The sequence below is a fragment of the Vidua macroura genome, chromosome 4, assembly GCF_024509145.1.
Source record: "Vidua macroura isolate BioBank_ID:100142 chromosome 4, ASM2450914v1, whole genome shotgun sequence".
In the NCBI taxonomy this organism is placed as follows: Eukaryota; Metazoa; Chordata; class Aves; order Passeriformes; family Viduidae; genus Vidua; species Vidua macroura.
Genome location: NC_071574.1, coordinates 61688105 through 61713499, shown reverse-complemented (window position 1 = coordinate 61713499; position 25395 = coordinate 61688105). Strand labels below are relative to the sequence as shown.

Sequence of the window (25395 nt, the reverse complement as noted above, 5' to 3'; positions counted from 1 at the left end):
TCCTCTTCTGCCCCAGACCATGTATATACCTGAAGCTGTTCCTGCCTAGCAGCCAGTTATGTCTAAGGTGCTACACTTAACTCCTAAAAGCAGAGAAATGTTGAGGGATAGACAATGATTATTTCAAATATTTCTGTTTATCCACCTATTCTAAAAAAATAAACATCTCTAGGTGTTGCTATTGCCAAAATGTAAGCCTTTAAGGCATTTCCATTGCAGTTTACAGAGCAGGTATAGGATTAGCCAGACTGATAATTTTGGAAATGGAAAATAGCATTATCTCTGCTGGTTCATCAGCCGGATGGATGTGGAAAAGCGCTGGAAAAGAAAGAGCTTAATCACAAGCTTAGCAGAAAGCTGGTAATGAGTTAAAATGATTAACATCCTCTTTGCTTTAATGTTACATTAGCAAGAGACCTCAAAAAAGCTTCATCTCTTTCTATTGACCTTCAGCTTCTGGATGGGTGGAGAGCTTCCTTCTATCCCTATTACATTTGAATTATTTTTTCCCTGGGATTAAATCCTATTCTGATGGTCCAAAGGAAGATTGTGTTGTCAGGGAAGCAATGAATGATATAATAATAATTTTACCTCGTTGTTCTTCTAAAGGTTTAATGTGTTAAAGGGTGCAGACTGACACCTACATGATACTGAGCACAGTAATTTCTTACGGAGAGGAATCTTATGCTTTTGAAGGAACAGCAGCATTTGTAGCTGTAGGTAGCTGAGGGCAGTGCACCACTTAGAGTTATTGTGTCATGAGTAAGACTTCTCATTTTCCTTTAGGAGTGGATTCAATTTTTAAGTTTTGTGTAAAATTCTGCCAAATCAGAACATAAATATTACAGTATTTCTGCCCTATAGATTCTTCAGCAAACTGTTTCTAGAGGCTATACAGAAGAATGATATAAAATCTCAGTTTTAATCTGTGAGTTGATATATTAGGAACAAATGCTGTTTAAACACGCTGTGCTTTTCTCACAGCTGATTCTCTGCTATTTCAGTTGCATTTAGGTTGTGCCCTTGGCTTGGTAAGCCTTGATTCAGGAAAGTGAATGTGTGTATAATTTTAAGTATTTTAAGTGAATCACAAAACCAGGCCTAATATATAGGAATCCACAGATTTTGCCATTGTAAAATTGCTCTCAAATACTGATTTTTTTACTGCTTTTTAGAGTAAGATTGGTATACTGTGTCTTTCTTTCAGATCAACTCAATTAATGATGTAAGACTAACTGCTGTAATGTCACTGGATTTCATATTACATATCTTACATCTTCTTTCTTTTCTTTTTTCCTCATTTTCTTTTGATCTTATGTTATAGTTTTTGTTCCTTTTTTTGTTTTTTTCACTAGCATTCATTCTGTGGCCTTGATGACACAACTGAGCCGAGACGTGTGGTTGGTATTCTTTACATTTCTTTGTACTCAGTTTTTGACTCCTAGATTTCGCCATGTTTTGGGGATTGTTTGTAAGACCCTGAAACCATGAGGAAGGGCATACTGATTTTATCTGCACAGAGAGGAAGAGCCATCTATAAAGTTCAACTTGGATACTTTCCTTCCTAGATATCTGCAGGAAGTGATTGGGTTTTCAATGAGAAATTATTTTGTATTCAAAGATATTGACTGCCTCAACTGCAGTGGGTGCTTTCCATTCTTGCAGAGCAGGTACATTTTGCCTGAAAGTCCAGTTATTGTTGCAGGTTCCTGCCTTCTGTCATGCTGGATGGAGAGGTGGCAAAGAATCACTTGGCTTAAGTTTTGCTTTCTAAGAAGCCTTGTGAGCATAACCACCCATGCAAAATAAAGAGTTGATTTCACTTCCTCCAGATCCTTGAGGCCATGAAATAACTTAGGAAATAATAACAAATTTTCCCTTTTATGAAGTGATTTGAAGGTTGCAATGTGAATGACACTACATGGAAAGGGTGAGGATAAAAAACCTCTATGCCTCTCCCTTGAGGCATTGCCATCACTCTCACTGTCCTTCCACAGTGTCCTGATCCTTTCAGCTCAATTCTAAAGGCAGTGAATTTATTCAGCTGTGGCAGGAACCACAGTGCCAGTACTCACCTTTCACAGAGAACAAGAGGGAAATGCAATTTAGAAAATCAGTCCCAGTCCTCTGCCCTGGAGCAATACAAGTTCCACACTGCCTTTCAGGAAGGATGGTAACTCAGCAGCCTCACTGTTTGAGGATTAAACTATGCTTTAAAGCTATCGAATATTATACAAGATTTGTATTGTTACTGTTGTTGGTTTTTTGGTTTTGTTTGTTTTTAACCCAATAATACACAATGCTTTTACCTTTACAAAAATTCTAAGTTTTTTCTTCTTTGTAATCTGTTGTGAATCATTTTCAAGGAATCTTCTTATAGTGGGAGTTCAATCAACATCTTTGAAACTGCTATCAGTACTAGATCATGAAAAAGAATGATGACAATAGTTACCCCAAGCCCTTATTATGAGCATGAAACATTATTAGCATGAAACAGTATTTTCTACTGCCCAGATCTCAAATACTTTTGAGAAATCAGACCTGTATTATTATGGGCTCTTTCTAGGGTTTATTGTGGTCCAATATGTTCAGTTATCATCTTTCTGTTGATGCTCTTTGGAACTTGCTCTGGGCTCTCATTACAAGCATTGCTGCGTATGCTTTTTGTTTTTCAATAACATGGTAACAGATACAGATGAGTAGAATATAATTCTCAGGTATTATTGTTTTCTTAAAAGTGCAGGAGCTTTCCTTTGATTGTTAGAAGTTGAAAAGTAGTTGAAAAGTAGTTGAAATTGAACAAAATTTTTCAGTATTTTCAGGATTGCTTCTGAAATTTTGTTTATTTTGTAAAAAATTGAGCATATGCTTATAGAAAGGTGTCTGAAGAAAGGTGAAGCCTTGTGGTAAACTATTCACCTTTCCCCATTTTGAAGTGAATTTTTGGATGAGATAAGACAGATGCTATTTTGGTTAAGATAAGTTTGAAAGAGTAATGTTAATAGAGTCACCAAACTATTGTCTTTGGAATTTCCTCCAGGTGTTTTATACCAGTCCCAGTTAGAGGTGCTAACATCTGGATGAATATATTTGTTTTTAAATATGTTGAAAAATATACTGGCCAAGTCTAGAGATACTTTATAACCATTTAATAAAAAGTGAAATCACCATCACTTTAAAAATTCCATTTAAAATATTTTGACATACTATGTATTCAAGGGATCTATAGATTTCCACGAAGATATTACCTGATAGTATTCTGTGATTCCCTTGAATTAAAAGAAAAAAAAAAGTAAAAGAAATTGCAAATGTTAATAGTCTTCAAAAAATGCATTGTGCTGATATAATATGGTACTTTTCCTGTTAACAGTAAGTACTTAAGTAATTAAATTCAAGCTTGGTGACAAGCATTTTGAGGAGATAACAGAGGGCTAATGACTGTGTAGCCACATAACTACTCAGCTTTTGACTTTTCTAGAAGAGCACATCACATTGTGGTGCTGGTGTGAAGGGCAATGTTCTTTAATTCATCTTGCCAGAGGTGAATCTGTCTGATTAATCTAACACAGAAAAGCCAGTTTTAAGATACTTAATTATAGTTGGACTTTTCACCACTGTTAAGTATTTCAAGGCAAACCAGGTTATTTACTGATAGTAATTTTGGTTCTTGTTATTCTGAAGGTAATATAAAACATTCAGAAAGGTATTGTGCTGTCTGTGAATTTAGGGTTTGATACCAACATGTATTTCTAAAGTAATGTTTTTTATCTAAAGCTCAGCAGACTTTTTCTTTTCCTTGTTGTTTTTGTTTTCTGTTTTGGTTTCGTTTTGTTTACAGGCTTTTAAAAGAACCTATGGAGTGAAAAGCTGAGTCCACATGCAAAAATACGGAAAATATTTATTAAGCAGCTTTAAATTGGTGCATTTTTTTCATAAAGCAGTTTGCATAATACTTGAAGCTGCAAAGTATTTGAACTTAAAATTAGAGATTTTTAAAAAGATATAGCTTCAAGCTGGAATGATTTCACAATCAAATAAGGATCAGCACATCATAAACACTGAAAAAAAATTATAAACAGAACTTACACTCTCCCACCAACCAAACAGCAGAAAAAATACAAGTGCAATTACTGGCTGCTATGTGAACTGTTATCTACCAAATGGTTTTCTTACAGTACTGAGATTTTTGTCTCCATACTGCATGCTTTCAACAAACGTGGTTTGCATTTCACCCAAGAAACACAGGATCTCCTTTTTAATATCTATATTAAAAAAGCTAAGTGTTTGACATTAAGTTGTCTATAGTAAATAGCTGAAAGCAAGCAAACTGTTCAAACTTGGAAACAAAAAAAGGTTTACAACCCTGCAGTGGTCAAATTCTTATTAAATTCCTAAGCTGGAAATCCACAGGTGCAGAAAGGAAGGGTTTTGGAAAAAGGCAAGATGGTAGATTGGAGTATGAAAGCTTTAAAGTGGGTGAGAACTGTGTGGGAAATATGATTCTTTAAATGTTTCTTGAAAAGTAAGGCAATGTCTTATAAAGACAGCACTGGGAAAATGACAGATTCCATGGTAGCCTGAGAGGTCAGGGAAAGAGAATGCATGATGTGCTGTGCTCAGTTATCTCTTCAAGAAGAAAGAAGAACTTGGAGAAATGGACATGTAGATAAACGTGATAAGCAGAGAAATAGTTGAACATGAATATTTGGAAATCATGGCATCCTCTCAGATGAAATAAAAAAACATCATCATTAGTAAAAATGGCACAGCCTCAACCAGCAGAGGTAGATGAACAGTCATTGATCTCCTGGACTACGAGAAAAATTTGGGGTGAAGCACACACTGAAAAAAATGGAAGTTGCAAAGACCTTTTTAAGAGAATGGTTAGAAAATGAAAAAAATATTACTCTTTCAAAGAGGGAAAAGCAAATCAATACTTCAGAACTGGAAAGGCAATATGAAGAAATAGATAATTTTAATTATTTCTAAAATGTTGAGGCAAGATGAAAACATTAACAGCACAATATTAGAAGATAACTTTCTCCTCCCTCACGTTTTCTTGAAAATCATATTTGTGTAGAAAGCCACAGAGAAACAAGCCTACTCCCATGGACACACTGAACTCCAACATGAAGTAGCTGGTTACCATAATACATCACATGAAGTGGAAATTATGATTGACAAAAATAACATAAGGCAATGAACAACTAAGGAAGAACAGAGGAAGCAGTTGAAGGTGTGGGAATCAGCCTCAGAAGCATCCTGTTTTCTCAGATAATTATCAGGCTCTGAAGAGAAGCACTCTGCACAAAGAATCACTGGACAAGAGCATTTACCTACAGAAGGAGCTGAGACACTCCACAAGATTAATTCAGTCACATGCAGCAAACTGTGGCTGATGTCAGGGTTGGAATAACCCTGGTAGAAAGCACAATTTACCTTGGAAACAAGGATCATGCAGAAGTCTGGAATCTCAATCCCCAAAAGAATATGTTGCTCACATATATTGTTCAAAAGGAGCAAGCATTTAGAAAATGTGTTCTCAAATAGAATTTTTTCATGTTTTAGTTAAGGCTTTTAGACATGTGATGACAGAATATGGCCTTCACTGCAAGAGAGAGTCCTGGCATTTCTCAAAAGCAAAGAACCACAAAAGAAGGTAAACAGATAATCAAACCTGGTGCAATGGAGGAACAAGGATTCACTTGGCAAAGAAATACTTCTCGTAGACACAGATTTTGCTCATCCCTGTTTTGAATATGGAGCTACAAGCACAAACACGCCATGGTCAGAGCATGTGGCTGCCACGATAAGTGCACTGCACGGACAGGAGAGGGTCTTCTTACAAAGCAGAGAAGGTATGAACAGTTTCATTTCCTGATTTTGTTATGTGTTTTGTAATTATGTTGTAATTTACATGTGACAGTTTTCTCAAGAAAATTGGCTGATTGAGCTGACATTTTCCATTGCATTTATGATGGTTTTTTTCTGCACTGAGCTAGCAGGATTTGTACTTTTGGAAAACAGATCATTACAGTCTTACTATCTGTGGTATATTGGTATTGACTGTAGAGCTGGGAGTGGGTGCCATGTGTTAGCAGGGTGTTCAGGCTTTGGAGTGGGCTGTCCAGGGAGCTGATAGAATCACCATCCCTGGAAATGTTCAAAGGTGTGGATGTGGCACTTGGGGACACGGTTTAATGCTGGACTTGGCAATGCTGGGTTAGTGGTTGGTCTTGGTGCTGTTAGAGGTTCTTTTCCAACCTTAGTGATTCTATTATTCTGTGATTCAGTCCATACAAGATGGACTGAATCACGGAATCTGGGCCTGATTTTCCCTTTTTGTGACACAACTTTCAAATATTCTGTCCCAGTTGTATAAGTGAAGACGGAAACTGTAAATTTCTTATTTCTTGTGTCAGTTGTAACAGCTTTCCTGGTTTCATACTGCAGTTGCAAATGATATTAATTTGGCTTCCACTGTAAATTATTAATGAAAAAAGTAACAATGTTCATTGTTACTATATATGCGTTTTGCAGTGCTTTTCAGGGATAACCATTGTCACAGAACAGGGTGTCTATTCCATTTACAAATAACAAGTAAAACCAAAATACTAATGTCTCAAGGAACTCTAAATTGAAGATACTGTTCTATTTGGGAAATTATACCATCCAGGGGAAAGCCATAATTATGTTAACATGTCTCAGGGATGTCTGGTCTCTGAGAAGAGACTGGGCTTGGTATCACAAAAAGGTGTGAGCTTTGTTGTCCACATGGATTTATTCTTTGATGTCTGTCTACACTTCAAGCTTTTAAGTATCGAGGCTTCTTAAAGGGCTGAGGAGTGCCTGAATCGTTTCAGCTCTAGGTCCTTGTGCGGCTGACATAAGTGAGTTGTGTCGCCAGTGAGTTGATACAATTGACCAAAATTGTAGCACGTAGAGTAATTGACTGTACCTGTGAATAGCACAGAACAAAACATCAAAACATGAGATGATAAGAGAACTGTTTTTTTTTATTCTTTTGGACTGATTTTGTGCCATTTTCTACTCATCAGTATCAAAAAAGTTACTTTTATCATCTTCTTTCACTGTAGATTCAGCATTTGTCTACCAAGAAAAAAAAAAAAAAAAAAAAAAAAAAAAAAAAAAAAAAAGTAATTGCATTCTTTCCTTGGTAATAAATTCAAACTCTGGTTGAATTCCAGTAACAGATCCAATTCCAAATCAATACAAATGTAGCAAAATCATTTCACAGGTGCCAGGTGGTTGAGGTTTAACCCAGCTGACAGCCAGCACCATGCAGCCTCTCCCTCACTCCCCCCACACCCTCCCTGCACCCATGGGGAGGAAAATCAGAAAGAAAAGGTAAATCTCTTGGGTTGAGAAGCAGTTTAATAATTGAGACAAAATATTACTACAATAATATGCTGATGCTAATAAGTGTAATTATAAGGGCAGAGAGAGAGAGAATTTAACAGGAGTCAAGACAAGCAAGTGTGCTTTACACTACAGTTTCCTACCACCTGCTGACCAATGGCTAGCCAGTTCCTGAACAGCAATCAGTCCCTTTCTGGGTAATTCCCTTCAGTTTATATAGGGAGCATGAAGCTCTGTGGTGTGGAATATCCCTTTGGATCGTTTGGATCAGCTGTCCCAGCTGTTCTCCCAGCTCCTCACTGGCACACATGAGCCACTGAAAAGTCCTTGACGTAGGGTGAGCACTACGGAGCAGCAGCCAAAACATCAGAGTGTTAGCAACATTATTCTCATCCCAAATCCAAAACACAGCACTGTGCCAGCTTCTGAGAAGAAAATTATCTCTGACCCAGCAGAAACCAGGACACAGTTATAAGACAATACTTACTGAAGTGAGTTTCTGAAGAATTTTTAGATCTATGACTAAAAGAGCAAAAAGAAAAGAACCAACCTTAGCTTGCCTTGTCAAGCCCAAATTTGAAAATTTCTTTCAGCTATGGTTTCATGACCTGTCAGAAGTGAAGTAGATACAAATAAAATACTGCATGCAGAATTCCAAAATACCAATTAAATAAACAGAATGTTTTATCTGAAATAGTTATAGAATGCCTTTTGAATAGGAAATATCTTTTTTTTAGTCTTGTCTTGAAACAGTAATAATGTAATATATTTATCCAAAATAAACACACTCAGTTTTATGAACTCCCATGTTTAGTAGAAAATTATTCTCTTTTCAAAACTTTGATGACTAATTAATTTATTAATTAGTCTAACTGAATCTTTTATGGGGATCTCATGTCGTGAACAGCAACTCCCTTCATACATGCTAATGGGGCTAATGAAATGAGACTTTCTCATAAATAATAAATGTGTTCAGAATCAAGAAGGACTCTTCATTTGATCATCAGAGGCTTAGACTCTGTTACTGCATGCTTAGACTGTAGTACATTGAGAACCTAATTTGGGCTCTTTTTCATCATGGATCCTTCATCTGGAAGAGAACAAGAATTTGGTTACTGTATTAGAATGCCTAGCAATGAAGAATTTGCTATCCTGAATTTCAGTGTTAAAATTGGAACTTCCTGGGCTTTCCAGGAATTAGAAGATGCAGGCACACCTGATGAAAAAACAAACACTGCTGGAAAAGAGAATTTGAATCTCAGAATAAAAGAGCTGGAAAAGTCAGAGCAAAAACTGAAAGGTGTTCTAGAGGACTACGTGGAGTCAGATTCCATCCTAAGAAATAGGTAAATGAAAGGGGCATTTGCATTAAAATTTATTGTTATGTGACAAATGTACTCTTCACTTTGCCCTGTGTACTGGTTGTCAAATGATACGTGTAGAACCAGCAAAAAGAAAGACTTTCTGTGTTTTTAGAGTATTGGAGAAGATTCCTGTGTATTTTGTATAGCTGTCAGAATAGCAATGCAATAATCACTTCTATAAGAATTATTATTTAAGTAAGATCTACAGCATGGTCTAACATATTGCTGCAAATAACCAGGCAGCTTTCTCAGGATGTTTCATTCTTAAATATTCGTATGATGCAAATTCTGTTTGTAAAGTATATTTCTTTCCTTTTAAAATAAGAGTTAATTTGGAATTTTGTGTTGTTAAAAACCTCTTTTTTTCAGAAAGCTTCATCTAATTTAGTGTGTTAATGCTAATCATTACACTAGATGAAGCTGCCATTAAGCATTAATTATGCATTTGACTAGAATAATAAGGTTTTGATAGTCAGCAACAGCACTAAAGAACGTAAAAGTTAAAAAGAATAGGAAATATAAATAGGCATTTATAGGAAATATAAATGGCATTAAAACATTTATTTGTATAATTTTTAATTGCTTTGAATTCATCAAGGAATTTTGTCAGAAATATTTTAATGGCTTTTTTTTAAATAATAATCTTTTTTTAAAGATTTTCATATCACACTTCATAATTTTATACTACCATTTGACTAGCAACAGGCAAAGCAAGCCTGTATTTTGTCAAAATCCATCTTTGCAGACAAAGTCAATACAAGAACACACTGTAAGTTTTAGTGCCCACTGAAGGCATGTTACAAGTAAGATATTTTCACTTCAGCCCCTAAAACATAGGTACTTGTAGGTTGCCCGTAATGTTAATTTTGATGGGAAGCATTTACTGTCATAAAAATTGGATTCACTGACTGTGAACCTGCCATAATCCTATGATCAGGTGCATGCAGAGACTGAAGTGTTGTGGTTGTCTTTATGGTGAGTTGTTACTTCATATAGCATGCCAAACGCCATTGAACAAAAATCTTGCACACGTTTGCTCATGGTATTCTTATTAAGTCAGCAGAAAGGTGTTATCTTTAACAATTTCAACACTCTCCAGCATAATGTGCAAACCCCAGTAGACTTGTTAAGTGTTTGTTATATTAGTGATCAAAAATTTGTTACTATTTTATTTTTGGGAGATAAATACAAAAATAAAGATAAATTGATGCATTGGTTGTGACTGCTTATCCATCTGGAACTGTGCTGTGGTATTTACTTAGCAAAAATGTTCATTCTCGCTATCACAGGATGAAAGAGCTGGAGCTGTCACACAAAACACTTCTTGTGATGATTGATCAACTTTATGTGAGGCTGGACCAGGTTGAAAATGCCAATCTGCGCATTAAAGGGAAACTGCAAAGCATTCAGGAGGACCTGATCCATTTGGTGAGGGGATGTTGTTGCAAATGACCTAATTTATTTCCTCTTTGTGGTAGTAATTTATAGGTCAAGCTCATCTCCAGTGACCTCTGTTTTTAAGCAATAAATAGCCTCAGCCTTTTTCTTTTTCTACAACCAAAGAAATGAGAAGAATTTTTGGATTTTTTTTCCTCCCAGTTTTCTATTTCTCTGTTATTTTTGTTAGCACTGCTGTTATTTCTCTCATTCAGGCCCTTGATCAAATTTATGCTCCCCCTTCTTTACTTTCTCCCTAGGACCTGCTCAGTGTACTCCTTCTTAGGCCAGACTTTATCTTTCTAGCCCCATACAACAGGCATTTTTACCTAGTTTGCTCATTCGATGGATTCATGAAAATGGAGAAGGAATTAAAGGTTTTCAGGAGCAGGCTTCAGTGAAACAATGTCTTTCAGTTGTGTTTATCATAAGACATCCTTTCATTTTCTCAGCATTTTAGGTCAAAATCAAATACTCTTAACAGGGCTCTAGTATCGTGTGGCAAGATTCACAAGAGTGAATAGTCTCTGCTTTTGTAATTAAAAGTGAAATGTATTTTTCAAGACTTGGGAAGCTTAGACATATATTCCCATCAAGAGTTAACAAAACAAAATATTAGCCCATATCTACCTGACTTTTCAGCCTAGTGTTCCTTCTGACCAGTCCTTGCCAGTGAATGCCTAAGACAGGAAAGTGCTGATGAGCACAATGACTGATCTAAAAAGTCTTTGAAAAAACCAAAGTCATCCCTTCATGTCTCTGTGCCTTCAGTCTTGCTTGAAAGTTGCTGCAATGTCCCTGTGATACTGGTGGCTCTTACTCTGCTCAAAGCAAGGGCAGTACAGGACTCATTAAAGCCTCTTCTGCCTTTCATTGGCATCTTTCACCTCCAAGTCTCTGTGTTCAAACACACTCTAGTGCAAAGGAAAATACCAAAGTCTTTCTCAAACTGTTTCAAAAGGCATCTGTTCCTTTCTCCTTTTTCAGGAGTCTCATAAGAGGAGCTGACAGATGACAGGTATGGTGAAGAGCAAAGGGAGAAGTCCTGGGCTCTGGAAAGTGTGTTTTCTATAACAGAACCACAGCTCCTCTGCCTGTAACACCCCAGTGCTACAGTACTGTCAGTGTTAAGGATCTGTTACTGTATAAATCGGAACTGGATATATGAATTACAGTTCTAAGGTTTATTTTGATTTAATATGTACAGTAGAACGTGCAAAAATGTGTTTTAAAAGTTCCTGTATGACATGTAGTAGCAGATATGAATGAGTTTGTTTTGCTTGTTTCCTACTAAGATGTTTCAGTGATGGCTGAAATGACAAAGAAGGTTATTTTTGCTCTAAATGTAGTATTTTACTGGCTTTAAAAAAAAATTCCACTTGTGTCATTCCTGAGTTTTCAGAAAACAAGGGCAGAATTATCACTAAATTAAGAAAAATATAAGGGAACAAAAGCTTTCATATTAAGATGTTAACTGTACATCTCACTGAAATGATAGGTTGAAAACCAAAAGAAGTCAGAGAAGAAGCACAAGGAAAAATTGCATTGGCTTCAGGAGCAGCTGAAGGCAAAAGAGGATGAAATAAAAAGCCAGTCAGAATATTTTGAGCACTACAAACAAAGGCAGAGACAACAGACAGCAGTACTGAGGAAAAGGGACTGTTACCTTCAGGGTGAGGTATCTAGGCTGGAAAAGCAAGTCCTAGATCTTAATGCCCATACTGCTCTTTTGACATCCAAGTTAAAAGAGGGCATGGTGCAGCACCTCCAGCAGAAGCTGCAGTCAGTGTGCAGTGAGACTCAGGGGTGTAAACACCCTGGTGGGGAAGAAATGGAATGGAAGACTTCTATTGAAAATGTGGAGCATGAAGTGAAAAGCCACCTCAAGGCATTTCAACAAAACCTGATGTTCTTGAGGGAAAAAGAAGAGAACACTAGAAGAGACCAGGCAGACCTGCTGACTCAACTGCAGTGCTCTCAGAACACTGAAGACTTTCTCAGAACAAAATTGGAAGAATCTCAACATCATGTCTATAAATTAAAATTATCTGAAATCAAACTGCAGGAAAAAGTGGAAGAGCTTTTAGATGAAAACAGAACTTTAAAAGATCAAGGTACTGCAAAATTGAAAAAGAAGAAAGAAAAAGACTCAGAACTTACAAGATTGGTGGATGGGGACAACAGTGTTAACCTGGTAAGTCAACTGGTAAGTAAAAATAATTCAAAATGTAATTAGTTTTTATCTTTGTATCACCCTGCATTACACCTGTTATGAATGATACAGTCAAGAAGCAAGTGTGAGGTTTATCCTGCCTGATTTTTTTTTATTATTATTGTTTATTCATTAGTACTTCCCACTGTGTCTTTCTACACCCAGTAGAATCAGTAGTTGGAGCTTCATTGCATCAGAGCTTTTGTTAGGTGCACATTGAGGACACTCAACAAACCTTTTTTCCTTAACCTTTGAAGTGATGTGCTCACAGCAAAAGGTCTCAATCTGAATGAGATTGGCACTAAAAGTAGAGCCCAGAACTTCTGAGACCTGCCTTGTGGGCACCCTTCAGTGGAGAAGGACACATATGGTTGGATGAGTTTTTGCATTTATTCATGCCCAAATGCTGGAGCAAAAAGAACAATAAATCTTGACAATAAATCTTGTCTCTGAGATTTTCTGGATGATGGTAAACAAGGGAAGATGGGGGCACCGTTGATGAGCAGGAGCCAGCTGAGATAGTCAGTGGTTTGTGGCACTGTAGCATTGTGATGTGCCCTGAATACACTGAATGGAACTTGTTTGCCTCAAGCACTTCACTCCAGCACTGCATGGGAAAGCTCTGCTCATGCTATACTATGGCATTCAGCTCCTGCCAATTCATTTTGCTGGTGATGAACAATTATTTTCACAGACTGGACTCAAACAAAGTTTTATTCTTCATGCACTGAGGTGCAGGGTATTTTTATTGAGACTTTATTTAAAGTGAGATCAGCTATGCCTCACACTCATTTAGATTGTGACCTGATATCCCAAGAACTCTCCTGATTTTAGCTGCAGTTAACCAAGAGGTAATGGGCATGAACAAAACCCTTTCATATTGGAGGGCAGTCAGACTGTGAGTACTTCCAGAACTGGGAGAAGCTAGAGAGGATCTTGTATCCATAAAGCTAGAAGAAATACAGACAATTTTTTTTAACCTGGTAGTGGAATGCACTTTTGCAGGCCTGGTGATTTTATCCCATCAGTGATTCTAGAGTCCCAAAGCAGGGAGCTCCAGGAGGTTGTCTCTGTGAGAGAGTGCTGAGATCATCCTGCAGTAACCAGCAGCATGTGGGTGACCTCTGAGGAGAGCTCAGAAGCTGCACCTCACCCCACATGTCTCTGGAGCTGCCCTGAGGTGGCAGAAAAACCAACAGCTTACCATGAGCCATTACTATAATTACTTTAACTGGTGTATTCACTTTTCCTTGGGAATGAAGAATACGGTTTAAAAATATTTTAAGATACTTCTTGAGGGACTTGCACTGAGTTGTAAACAGGTATAACAAACAAATGCATTATGAGGGTACTGCACAGCTAAAGTCAAGAGGAGTGAGGGCTTTCAGAGCCAGAGAAGAAGTAGTGAAGAATTACTATTGGTTTGATAAAATTGAGAAAAGGAGAAATAAAATGTAGAGTTATTTAAAGATGGGAAAGCAAGGTACACAACTGACTAATTGCTTGAGACCAATCCAAGAAGTCTTCAAGAAACAGGATTCTTTCTATTTTGTACTCTAATAAAAGTTTTTTTTTCTCTACATGAAGTTTCCTAACCATTTATTTTTGAAGTATTAATTTACATTTCTGGTGTCATAGGAGATTAGAGTCTCAGTTACCCAGTCTTTGGTATAAATGAACAGGTCATAATTTGTGTTTACTTTACTCTGCTGCAGAGTGGGTAGTGTTCTTTAAATACTGTTTATAGTATCAGCAGCATCAAATCTTATGCCTTCTGGATTTCTGGTTGTCTGTTCTTCCTGTTTTGGTACTGCAAGTACACTTGCATTTTTCTAGTAGAAAATACCTCGAGATAGCAGGGGAAAAATTCAGTATCTGTGATAAAAGGAGGAGGGAGACATCTGGTGTTTTTCTGTAAAACTGAAGAGGGTTTTTCCCCCTTGTCTAGAGTTTTATCAGTGTGTATTAAAATAGAATTTCTCAGTCTCGTCACCTCGATCTTGTAGTATTTAAGCCAAAACAGTTACAAGTAAAATCCTATTTGATCTCATCCTACTCTACCAACAGCTATAGAAATGAGAAATTGTGTGCTATACAAGATCCAATTAGACTGACCACCAAGAGGTGAACTGCATCTCATGGTGGACTGTATCTCCAAGTAAATCTTGTAGAAAACTTGAATTTCCAAACTCAGTATCAGCATCCTATCTGCAATATTCCAGTTGCAGTATATGCCTAAATGAGAAATGAACATACACCAAAAAAAGCAGTTTGTTGCCTGTGGCTGTGTGTTGACTTATCAGTTTCTACATGTGAACATTAGGGAGTCTGTTGAAGGTGAGGGAAAAGTATGAAAAAACCAAGCAATGCATCTTTCTGCAGCTTCCACATGACAGCTGAGGTCTTGATTTCTTTCTCAGTGTGATGTTCTGCCACCTGAGACTTGTGTCTTATTCATTATTTTGTGTAACTTTCTTTTGACAGTACCCACAGATAAATCAAGAGTTGATATCTGTAAAGAAATAAATGAAGAGGTGCAGGAAAGGAATGATTGTGTTTCAAGGAATTGAGATTAGTTTCAAACAGGTTGCCCAGAGAGGTTTTGGATGCCCTACCCCTGGGGGTGTTCAAGACCAGGTTGAATGGGGCTTGAGCAACCTGCTCTAGTGGAAGGTGTCCCTGCTCATGGCAGGGGGGTTGAAACTAGATGACCTTTAAGATACCTTTCAACCCAAACCATTCTATTAGTCGATACTACTGAGAAAATAAGGGAAGAAATCTTGGAAGTGTTGTGGTTTCCACTTAAGTTTTGCCACTCAGTCAAGATCTTTTAATAGAGCGCAACAATGAGGCAGCTGACTTGGGTTGAAATAAAATTATTCTCACTGGTGGTCCTGTGGAAAATCAGCAGCCTTTTCTGACTCACTAGGAACTGAAGGCTTGGAAGTCATTGCCTTTCCCATCCATATGTCATTTTAAAATTGCAGCTCAGTGCAAAGGGACCAGATTTATTTTCTGCTGGCATTTGATGCCACTGTAGGAAGACAAAAGTGCCTGTGTTGGTGTGGTTTCTGTGGTGTAGCTGTTTTGGTTACTGTCTCAATGATGTTTTGTTGACACAATCGAATCTGATTTTTGTGTTCACTGAAAATGAGCACAGTGCACATGAAATGTGATCTTCATTTATTAAGCAGTTGGGGTATCTGCTTTGCATCAGGAAGTGTCAAAATTTTCAAATTCAATCAGGGACTCAAGATAAATGTCAAGAACAGAATATGAAATATGCAATTAAATTATCAATAGAAAACCAAAATTTTGTTCAGAATGGTTATTCCACTTTGAGTTCTTCCAACATAGGAACAATTGTCTTTGCAGCTGGGCACTGAACTATTAGTCTTATTCCCTACTTGATTGGACTTTCTTTTATCTTTGTTGATGATCATATAATTTAGTCACTGTTCCACCTGTGATCCGACATATTACACACTTATGATTCAGATTTTCTTCATTAATGCTTTGTAAAATATGAAGGGAAAACTAGAAGAAAGTTTATGATTGCAACATTTACTGGAAAACGTTGAAGTAAGAAAATTGTATGAAACAACAGCAGTTCTAATGAAATAATGTATCTTTTGAATGTAAAATAGCAAAGGAGATTTATTTGCCTGTTTTTCATATCACAAGCTCCACATATATGTGTATAACCTGTGGATTTTTTTCCTTCTCCACCCCCTTTTCCCATTAAGAATGGAGATCTAATTCAGGATGAAGTTCAGAATCTGAAATGGAGGGCAGTCTTGGATTCACTCAGAAGCAGACCTACTCAAACTCCAGTTGAGTTGCTACATGATAAAGAGTCTGGTATGCAAAGAAATCTGAGTTTTTCCTTTCATTTCTGTGCCATGAAAGTCAAGATGATTTTATTCATGGGGTGTGTATGACTTAAAAGGTGTAAGCCCTTTGAAAATCCTCCTGATCTGTAAACTGCATCTCAGGAAGGTGAAATGATAACTGTTTGCCACTATTCAGATAGGAGCTTTCACAAGAAATCCTAGAACTTTCAAGAAACTACAGAGGTGAGGTACTTTGTATGTCTTGGATGAAGTACAGTATTTGGGAATGCCATGCAGGAGACATATTTGCTCTTCAGACCAAACAAATTGGCAGATTTTCTTGGCAGATTAGATCAGGTAAATTCTTGCAACATAAATTAATGGGAATTTTATAGCAAATTTTAGTGTATGTAAACGCAGACCTTCACTGAATAATTTTAACCTGTAAATTTAATCCCTAGGTTTTCACCTGCCCACTGTAATGAAATGTATTTTCTATTTCTAAATGCTTTGGGAACTGGAAACCATGAACCCCAAATATGCCTTGTTTTAGACCTTGATATTTATGGGGGTTTTATGAAGCTCATTTTTGTGTTTAACATCATGCTTGTATCTGTATTGATGGTGATGTGTGCTGCTGGTAGAGAAGGTAATTTTGAGCATACTCTCACTAAAATATTTTTCTATGCAGAACATCTGCTCGGATGGTTTTGGGTTTGCTTTTTGTGTAACTGTCTGGGAGTGACATTACATTTACCAGTGCTTTACCATAACAGAAACAGCAGCCTGTAGTTGCGATGGACTAAAGCAGATGGAGGAGCTACCAGAAGACCTTGTACCAGTTTTGGAATGCAGTTCCAGTGCCTTTGTGAAAGTTGCTGGTCTAGCTGAGACTGAGCAGGTGAGAAAAAAAGTTACTGCTGTTTTTGCTATCTTTGTGCACAGGGAGCATGTGAAATTGGAGAGAAAATGAAGAGTTGGTGTATTTAAAGGTGAATATAAAAGTAGCTTTAAATCATAGCTACTACAGCTTCTTTACCAGGTGAATACAGATGTACCCTAAGGCAATGGTTGACTTACTCATACCTAATTTGTAACATTACTCTTGTTGTAAGTCTTTAAATTATTTGAAAACCCTTTGTATGGAAATATTTTTTCTCATCAATCTGTAATCAAGTATTTTGTGGGTGAAGGAAAAAACAAATTATGATTAGTATGTTACTTAGCATATATTTTTGAGTTTGAAACATGTCTCATTTGTTATCATCAGGTCACCCTTGGACCACAGAGGGCAAATACTCTAGAGGACAGTTTCACTTTGCTCAGGTGTACCCCAAGTCATCATGAAGCAGGGCTGCTTCCCCCTTGTTCTGAGAAGTTACCCAATGATGAGACAAGTAAGGAAACCAAAGATGAAGAAACATTTTTTCTCTTGAAGGAACACACGATAACTCCACCAGTGAAGACATTCCCTGCTTCTGTGGTTAAAATCTTAATGAGGAAGAAGCTCAAACTGACCTTATTTGAACCTGGGAGATGTCATATAAGAGCTTTTACCACTGAGAAGAAAGCGAGGAATTTGAGTTTCTGTGAGACAAATACTAATCTTTGGTCTGATGGTCTTTGCATTGTTGCAAAAGGAGGATTTTATGACAGAGCTACTGAACTTCTTCATGGAACATTGCCTTCCACTGTGGCTGAAATTTTCACAGCATCTCTAGAAAAATGCAACATGGAAAAACACTGGGGAAACAAGCAAGTTCTGCCAAGAAGTGTGAGTGAAAACAAATGTCTGGATAAAGATGTTGATGATGAAAACTATCACCAAAAAATCTTTACAGGGGGAGCTGAAAGCGAAGAAATACAGAATGACAAAGCACAACAACAACAGGTGACCTGTGATCTTGAAGAAAGTTCTGAAGTTTCTTACAAAACTGAATTATTCAGTCCTGGGAAACCAGGAGTGGAAGCCAAAGGGAGTATCCATAGCACACAGGGTGCCCAGAGTTTATCTGCTGATTTTAAAGACTTTAAAAAGTGTTTTGAAGGGAGTCCTCTACAAATGGAGAAAGAAGAAAATATTGCAGAAAACTGCCTCCCTGATGTGAATAGTAGATGTAATGGAGAAGACATAATAGAAATGGAAGAGAAAGGAAAGCAGGCTCAGAAACCAACTCACCAAACAAGCCCCTCCAAAAATATTGGCCTGAAAAAAAGGAAAGACCAGACCTTGAAACTACATGAACCAGACAAGAATTTCTCATGTCAAAAAATAGCTGCTAAAAATGTGCAACCTGAATACTCTCAGAATTTTTTTTCATCGGATGAAGAGAGATATCCACTAAACTTCCTGTTTCCTTTGCAAGAGAGGTCTGTGTGCTTAAGCAAACTATTCCAGTCAGGGACCAGTTTTTATAAGTGTTTCTGTCATCTGTCAACCTGGGAAGCTGGAAATGAATGTAATGTGAGAATATCTGTACTGGAAAAAGCAGTGGCTGCGTGTTCTCAGAGGATATTTCTGCTGATGCAAGAGAATGAGAATTACTCCAAAAAAGTCTGTATATTGCAACAGGAGAATGACAGATATGCTCAGATGATGTGTGCCCTGGAAGAGGAGATGGGTGCATATTTTCAATATGCTTTAGCAGCAGATGAAGCTAACGTTGTTTCATTCCAAAACTTAATTAATGAGAAAGAAGTTGCTGGTGGATGTTATAATAACTTTACAGAAGAAAGCACCATGACCCCAGGAACATTTTTAGTTTCAACTTTTTCTAATAATCTCTCATATGTTGAAGAGAAAAACAGGAATTCTGAAAAAGACTCATGGACAATTGCATCAAATAAACTTCACGGGAGCGTTCTATCTCTGAATGGAAGGAAAATGAGGTACTTCCAGCTGCTTTCTGACCTGAAAGAAGAAAGAAGCAGATGCTTCAAAGAAATGGCTAAATTATTACAAGACAAGGAGAACTATGTAGCAAAGTATAATGAATTAATACAAGAAAGAAAGAGAAATTTACAAAGAATAGCTCTTTCAGAAGGCGAAAAAGAAACTTTGTTAGAACATTTGGCAGAGATAAAGTGTGAGCAAGACAAATACAGGACCTTAGTTTCAGAACTCCAAGACTGCAAAACTAGGTGTTATAAAACCATTTCTGACTTACAGGAGGAAAAATGTGCATTACAAAGAGAGATAGACAGAATCAAACAAGAAACTTCAGAACAGCTTGATGAATGTCAGAAAGCAAATGCAAACTTTATTTTAGAAAATAAAAATTTAAAAGAATTAATGTCTTCTTTGGGTTTCACATATGAAGAGCTGATAAAAGAGAAAAGTATAGGAACAAATAAAAATATACTAAAACTAAAAGAAGAAAGTCAACAACCTGGTCTTAAGCCAAAGAAAGTTGAAACAACATGTAGAGTAACGCAAACTGAAGAACAAGGAGTTCTGGCTATAGATCCTTCAGATTATTCCCCTGGGAAAAAGGTAAATAATAACAGTAAGGAACGTTATCAAGTAGGCTCTTCAAAAGAAAGGGAGATACAAATGTCATTTGGAGGGCAAAGCTGAGTGATGGAGGAAACTGTAACCTCTAACATGAGCTGAGGTGCTCAAGTTAACTTCAAAATAGAAGGCAAAATGCCAGAGAGGTGTTTTTTTGGAATCTTGTATTAGAGAATGTTAAAGTGATACAGCAAGCTACAAAGTTAAAAATAATACTTAAAAGACTGCACTGTTCAGGCTTTTAAAAAATTATTTATGTTATTGCAAGAGTAAAAGCTTTTACAAGAAGCTTTTATTCTACCACAAGTTCTCCTAACAGAAGGAAACTTTTTATAATGGTGGATATGTCATGTTTTGGTGAAAAGTTTGCCCATGATTTTGATTTGGTCTAATTTTTTAAATTGTTTTGATGTAAATGAAGCATAGCTCTAAAGACAGGATCTTTACTCGTGGTGGATTTCTTATCCATGTTTTTCCTCTCTATTCATGTATCTTACACCACAGTGAATTTCTGTGGAGATTTCTATGTACTTATAAATGCAGAATTACTACTTCACTTGAAAATAGTCAACAGGGAAATATTTATATGTAATACCCTGATTTTATGCAATTTTTTTGCAGTAGTTTAGGAGGAAACCATCTATTGTTCTGTAAATGACTGTGTGCCATTTGGTACAGGTGAGAGGAGACATCATGTCTTTTTGTCTATCCAGGGCAGCACATTTGAAAGCTACAGTATGATGAAAGAGCAAGTCAGAAAGGTGGAAGAGGAACTAAAAATACAGCAAAAGGAATTAGAAAAATCAAAAAAAGAGGTAACCTTCTACTCTGATGTACTTCTGAGGACCAAATTTGGGTTTGTGTTCTCTTGCATGGCTGTCTTCTTTCTGCCAGGCTCTAACACTTTCACAAAACAGGGAAGTCTCTGATCTGCAGTACCAAAATGTTCTTCCAATCTTTGAGTGATGAATGGTAGTTACTCTTGGTTGGCCAGAACATCAAGGGAAGCTGCATTCCTGCAGCACTCTGTGGCAGAGGCTGAGTCCCCTGATAAAAGCACACACAACAACCTGCCTACTCTGGCCATCTCTGGGCAGCTGCTTCCCTACACATCACTGGGAAATGAGGAGAAGGTGGTGGAAGCACTGAGGGTTACTGCAAACCTGAATTGAAAGGAGTTTTTGAGTGAGAAGCCAGATCATGTGCAGCCTGGCACTGCCAGGGGTTTGCTGCATCCAGAGGCATTGCCAGGTGTGCTGCCCCTTCTCTCCACAGCTGTGTAGCAAACACCAAGTCCAGCAACACCTACTTGGAGACTTCCAAGTGTGGAGGGGTAGTTCTGTGTTTGTGTGAAGTACATCTGCACTCTTGACACCATCTGAGGAAGCTTTCAGTGTTGTGCCTTTCCAAATGCGCTAGATATTCACGTTCCTATTTTTCATTAGTCAATCTCCGCTCCGTGCACATCTAAGCACAATGTGTTGTTTTCGTGGCAGGAATATATTTATGGGGTTGTAACAGGCATCACTCACATGCCCTGTGGAGAAACTATTGGCAGCAACAGGTGTGTTGAGTATGTAAATGAAAAATAGCAATAGGGTTTTTGTGGTGATTGTATGAAATTATTGTCCTTGAAAAGCTGCTTTATAAGACTTCCCAGCTTTCAAGTGAGGCAACAGGAATGAAGGGATGGATTTAGATGACTGTTGGATGGTTAAACAAAGACTTGTGACCTTGTATTTTGAACATAAAGAGACAGTTTTATTTTTATTTCTTTTGTAAAATCTGATTAACTTGGGTCCTTCTTATCCTTTTGTGTGTTATAAGGAAGTTGTGTGTTAAAATACTTTCTTCAGTTTACTTAAAATAATGTGAAAACTTTGTTTCCAAAAGGGAGAAAATAAGATATATCATAGGAAGGAAAGAGATTGCTGTCAGGCAACCAGCTGAGCTGTTGAGGAGCTTCTTTGTGGTTTTTGGTTTGGGTTTGTTCTTGTTTTCAAAACTACAGTTAATGTGTGTAAGTGGAATAAGGGCAGAGTAGAAAAAAAGTAAAAGGTGAGCATGTGGAGGGCTTTTTTCTCCCCTTCTTTGCATTCTTCATTTTTGACATTTTTGTTTTGATTCTTATACTGAATTAAACACTGCATTGTGCCAGCTACTATGGAGAAAATTAACTCTGTCCCAATTGAAACCAGGGCAGATTCCTCAAGAAAACTTTTCCCCCCTGCCCACCTAATAAAAATCTTGCTTTCACATTGCTCTGAGGGCTTTCAAAGATGTAATCTCTGAAATCATGTATGCACACACCACTGCTTTTTTTAAACTTTATTCAGAGTATTCATGGTACCTTCACATTTAGAAATAAATTTAAATAATATTTTTGACATAGCTCTAGTGAGATATTCTGTAGGTATTCTAGAGTTGCATTAATGTCTTATGATAAGCGTATTGTATAACTTCATTTATTTTAATCAATTTATAACAATTCAAAAGCTATGATGTAGAGAGCAGCCTCAAATCCATGGTTGTAAGCTGGTATTGAGAAAGGATGCCACTGCTGGACTAATTATGCTCAGTAATTTTTGTTCTTCCTGTTAGGCTCAGAAGTGGTACAGAGAGCTTGGTTTTGCTGAAACAAGGTGTGAAGAAACCAAAACTCATTTGATGCAGGCTCTCTCAGAATTAGACCGCCTTAAGCAAGAAGTTGGGGACAAAACGCAGGGAAAGCAGCACTGCAAATTAATGGTATGTATGTAAATGGCATGGAGAAAAGCATGGTCCTTGGGAGGAGTGTTCTGGCTGCAGAAATACCATCATGGGTATTGGGAATAGATTTGAAGCTATTGTAGAGCCTCTCCAGGCACTGAAAACTTAAAAGAGAGCAGATGTTATGCAAGGTAGACCATCTGTCTGCAGAATAGTGCAGGTTCTGGGCTCTGCATGGGCAATAGAAACACCTCACTTCTTTGTTTAGGAGGGCTCTTGCTCTACTCTCTTTAGCCAAAGTCATCTTCAGGTGGCCTAAATGAAAGGTCTTGGAGGAGTCTGCAGTGTTTCCACTGTTTGGCCTTTTTGCCCTGATTTCAGGCCTTGTAGCCCTGATTGCTGGATTTGGACAGGCAAAATGACACTGTGGACAGATGGTGTGGATTAAAGTCAAAGTCTTTAATGGATGCATATGGCCCAAATATGTGTCCCCAAAATCTAGGAAATCTTTCTATCTCACTGGAATGTGTTTATATCACAGAAAATCTGGGTTTGCTATAAATTCAGGTGGTTCTTTGTCTTGATACAGGTTTATGTTTTCCACCAAAATAAAGTGTTTTATGGAAAGCTTTTTAATTACTGAATAATCTTCTGGAAGCAGCTTTTATAAAGACTTTTCAGCTAACCCTGTAATTATTTTTGCCCTCCTTAACTGGTGAGCTACAAAGAAGAAATATGCAATTTCTACCAAGTGGAAAAGCACATTTGTATCAATCTACAAATATTTGCAGATTCATTTTGAACAGGTTAGATAGATATGGGTTTAGAAGAAAATAGAAACAAATTCTAGAAAAATATAAGGATTCTGGAATCAGTACAGTTGCCTAAATGTCACTGTTTATCCCAGTTAAAGGCCTTAGGGCATCCTGGCTGAGGGTATACATAGCCACCTGGAAGTCCTAGGCAGTTATTTCATGTTAGATTGTACACCCTATGTGGCCTATGGGCTGGTGTTTAGACAGCTGAATTCTGACTTTTAAATGAAAAATTTAAAAGATTTTTCATGTCATTCTGATGTATTGGCATGTAGCATCCTAATACAATAGAATCTATTTCAAGCAAGAAGAAATGCCCAAATTGTTTGAAAATAAAAAGAAATGTGTCACATGTTTTGTTTAAGCTAGCAGATAAGATTTCGGGTGCATTTTTTGGAAATTGGGAAATTACACTGGAAAAAGTGCAGGTCAGCCTTTTGCTATAAAACCCTGCCACTTCTAAATCACTCCAACAATTTATGTTTTCAAATTACTGTTTATTGATCAGTAGGATAAATGTATGCAATACTGTGATGCTGTTTGGTTTAGGTCTGACTTCTTCATCCAGTTGAATTACTTATAGGCGTAGTGTTAAATTTTTGAATACAGGTGTCTCATTCCAGGGTCAAAGATGCAGTCCATGTACTTCACAGAGCTGGTTTATCCTTCAGTTGCACTATTTGATGGCAGGGCTAATTATCTGCATAACTCAAGTCCATTATGTTTTAACCGAATAATATTTATTTTGTTGGCACAATTTAGCAAGTAGTAGAATAGAAAATAGAAATACTTGTCCTTAACAAAGGTCAACTTTATTTCAATAATTCACTTTTAAAATAAACTTTATAATATACACCAAGCTGCTGTTAGTGGGTTTGTATGAGGTCTTAAAATATGAGATAAGTTTTTCTAGATTAAAAGAAAAAGACTCTTTGTCACAGAAAAGATCATGATCAACTTTTCTAGCATCATGTTACTTCCTGAGGGCAGTTTTGTTGACTGGTGATCCAGTTTTTGTTTTCAGCTACTTGCTACCCTTGACCAAAATGCTTTTTTGTTACTCAAAGTTACTAATAAACCCTTATACAGTAAATCACAGTAATTTATGCTTTTTCCTGTTCTAAATTTCATTTTTCTGGAACACCTCTTTCTGCAATGCTTGAAAGAAGTGAAGATGTGAGCACTCTGGGCCTAGAACCCAAAGTGTTTGAAATATGCTGTGTTTTGAGTGTGTCTTTTAGAACTTTTTGCATTTCTTATGTTCTCCAGGCCCTGCTGCCCAGGGATCCTAGTTGTCACCTGAGGCTCCATAAGGCTGTCATGGTATTATTCATTGCAAGTAAAAGAGAGCTAAGATAATATATTTGAAGCTTACTGTTAGGATTCTGTTTCAGTGAACTGTTTGCTAACAGGTGAAATATGCTTTAGCCTAGAAGTATTTGTTGGGGTGAATTTTCTGGGATATTGAGGTGGTGCTCTGGTTGAATTTAAAATAAATATGGGAGTGAGCAGGAAGGGGGCAGGGTACTGTTTACGGCTTTAAAATTAATAGAAGAATTTTGTATGAAATGCACACAGTAAAAAAGGCACCAGGCTTCCCCAGTGAACTCCTGATGACTGTCTGCAAAAAAAAAGGCCTGTAGCAAAAAAGGTCATATTCCTTCTCATTTTCTCACTGAGTTTTCAGACAATCATAATTCACAAGAGAAGAGGAAGATACTGGTTTTATTTTTAATGTTTAGTTACCAACTTCAAAAAGTAGTGATCTTGCCAGGTTTTACAAGAATACAGTGTGTTAAATGCTATGTTCTAGGCTTAGTTATCCTTTGGTTATTCCCCAGTCCCAGCTGCTGGGTCCTTCATCCTTCTGGAGCTTGACTACATAACCTAAGGTCACTGAAAACTGGGACATCTGACAGAGTGCTCATACATAAATCTTGTATGCCTCATTTGTGTGCTGAAACTACAGAAAACTGCTAGTGGGTCAGCCAAATGCAAAAGGAAAGAGGCAACTTTTCCCTGTCTCTGACCTCCACGCAGTTGTTTTACTTCCCCACCTTTTTTTTTCCATAAAACATCTTCAGTTAGGGAGTGTTTCCCTTTTGGTTTTAACTTACTTTTCGTGTGGGAGAGA

The 25395-nt window shown here is 37.2% G+C and overlaps 2 protein-coding genes across 10 annotated transcripts in view; both read left to right on the top strand.

The window, feature by feature from the left end:
• JAKMIP1 (janus kinase and microtubule interacting protein 1) overlaps positions 1–5662 on the top strand; it is a 142318-nt gene extending 136656 nt beyond the window's left edge. For 8 of the 9 annotated variants that reach the window (XM_053976219.1, XM_053976223.1, XM_053976224.1 and 5 more), the window contains 2 exons: positions 1356–1400; positions 3839–5662. In XM_053976219.1, the coding sequence (XP_053832194.1) occupies positions 1356–1400; positions 3839–3871 (78 nt within the window). In that variant the 3' untranslated portion in view covers positions 3872–5662. The remainder of the gene's footprint in view (positions 1–1355; positions 1401–3838) is intronic. The other variant, XM_053976221.1, reaches the window with a different exon arrangement.
• A 165-nt stretch (positions 5663–5827) lies between these two features.
• Positions 5828–25395, top strand: part of C4H4orf50 (chromosome 4 C4orf50 homolog) — a 34491-nt gene continuing 14923 nt past the window's right edge. The window contains exons 1-9 of the mRNA XM_053976216.1: positions 5828–5858; positions 8575–8726; positions 10034–10172; positions 11680–12387; positions 16140–16254; positions 17003–17127; positions 17497–19719; positions 20451–20552; positions 22339–22485. Of these exons, the coding sequence (XP_053832191.1) occupies positions 10035–10172; positions 11680–12387; positions 16140–16254; positions 17003–17127; positions 17497–19719; positions 20451–20552; positions 22339–22485 (3558 nt within the window). The 5' untranslated portion in view covers positions 5828–5858; positions 8575–8726; position 10034. The remainder of the gene's footprint in view (positions 5859–8574; positions 8727–10033; positions 10173–11679; positions 12388–16139; positions 16255–17002; positions 17128–17496; positions 19720–20450; positions 20553–22338; positions 22486–25395) is intronic.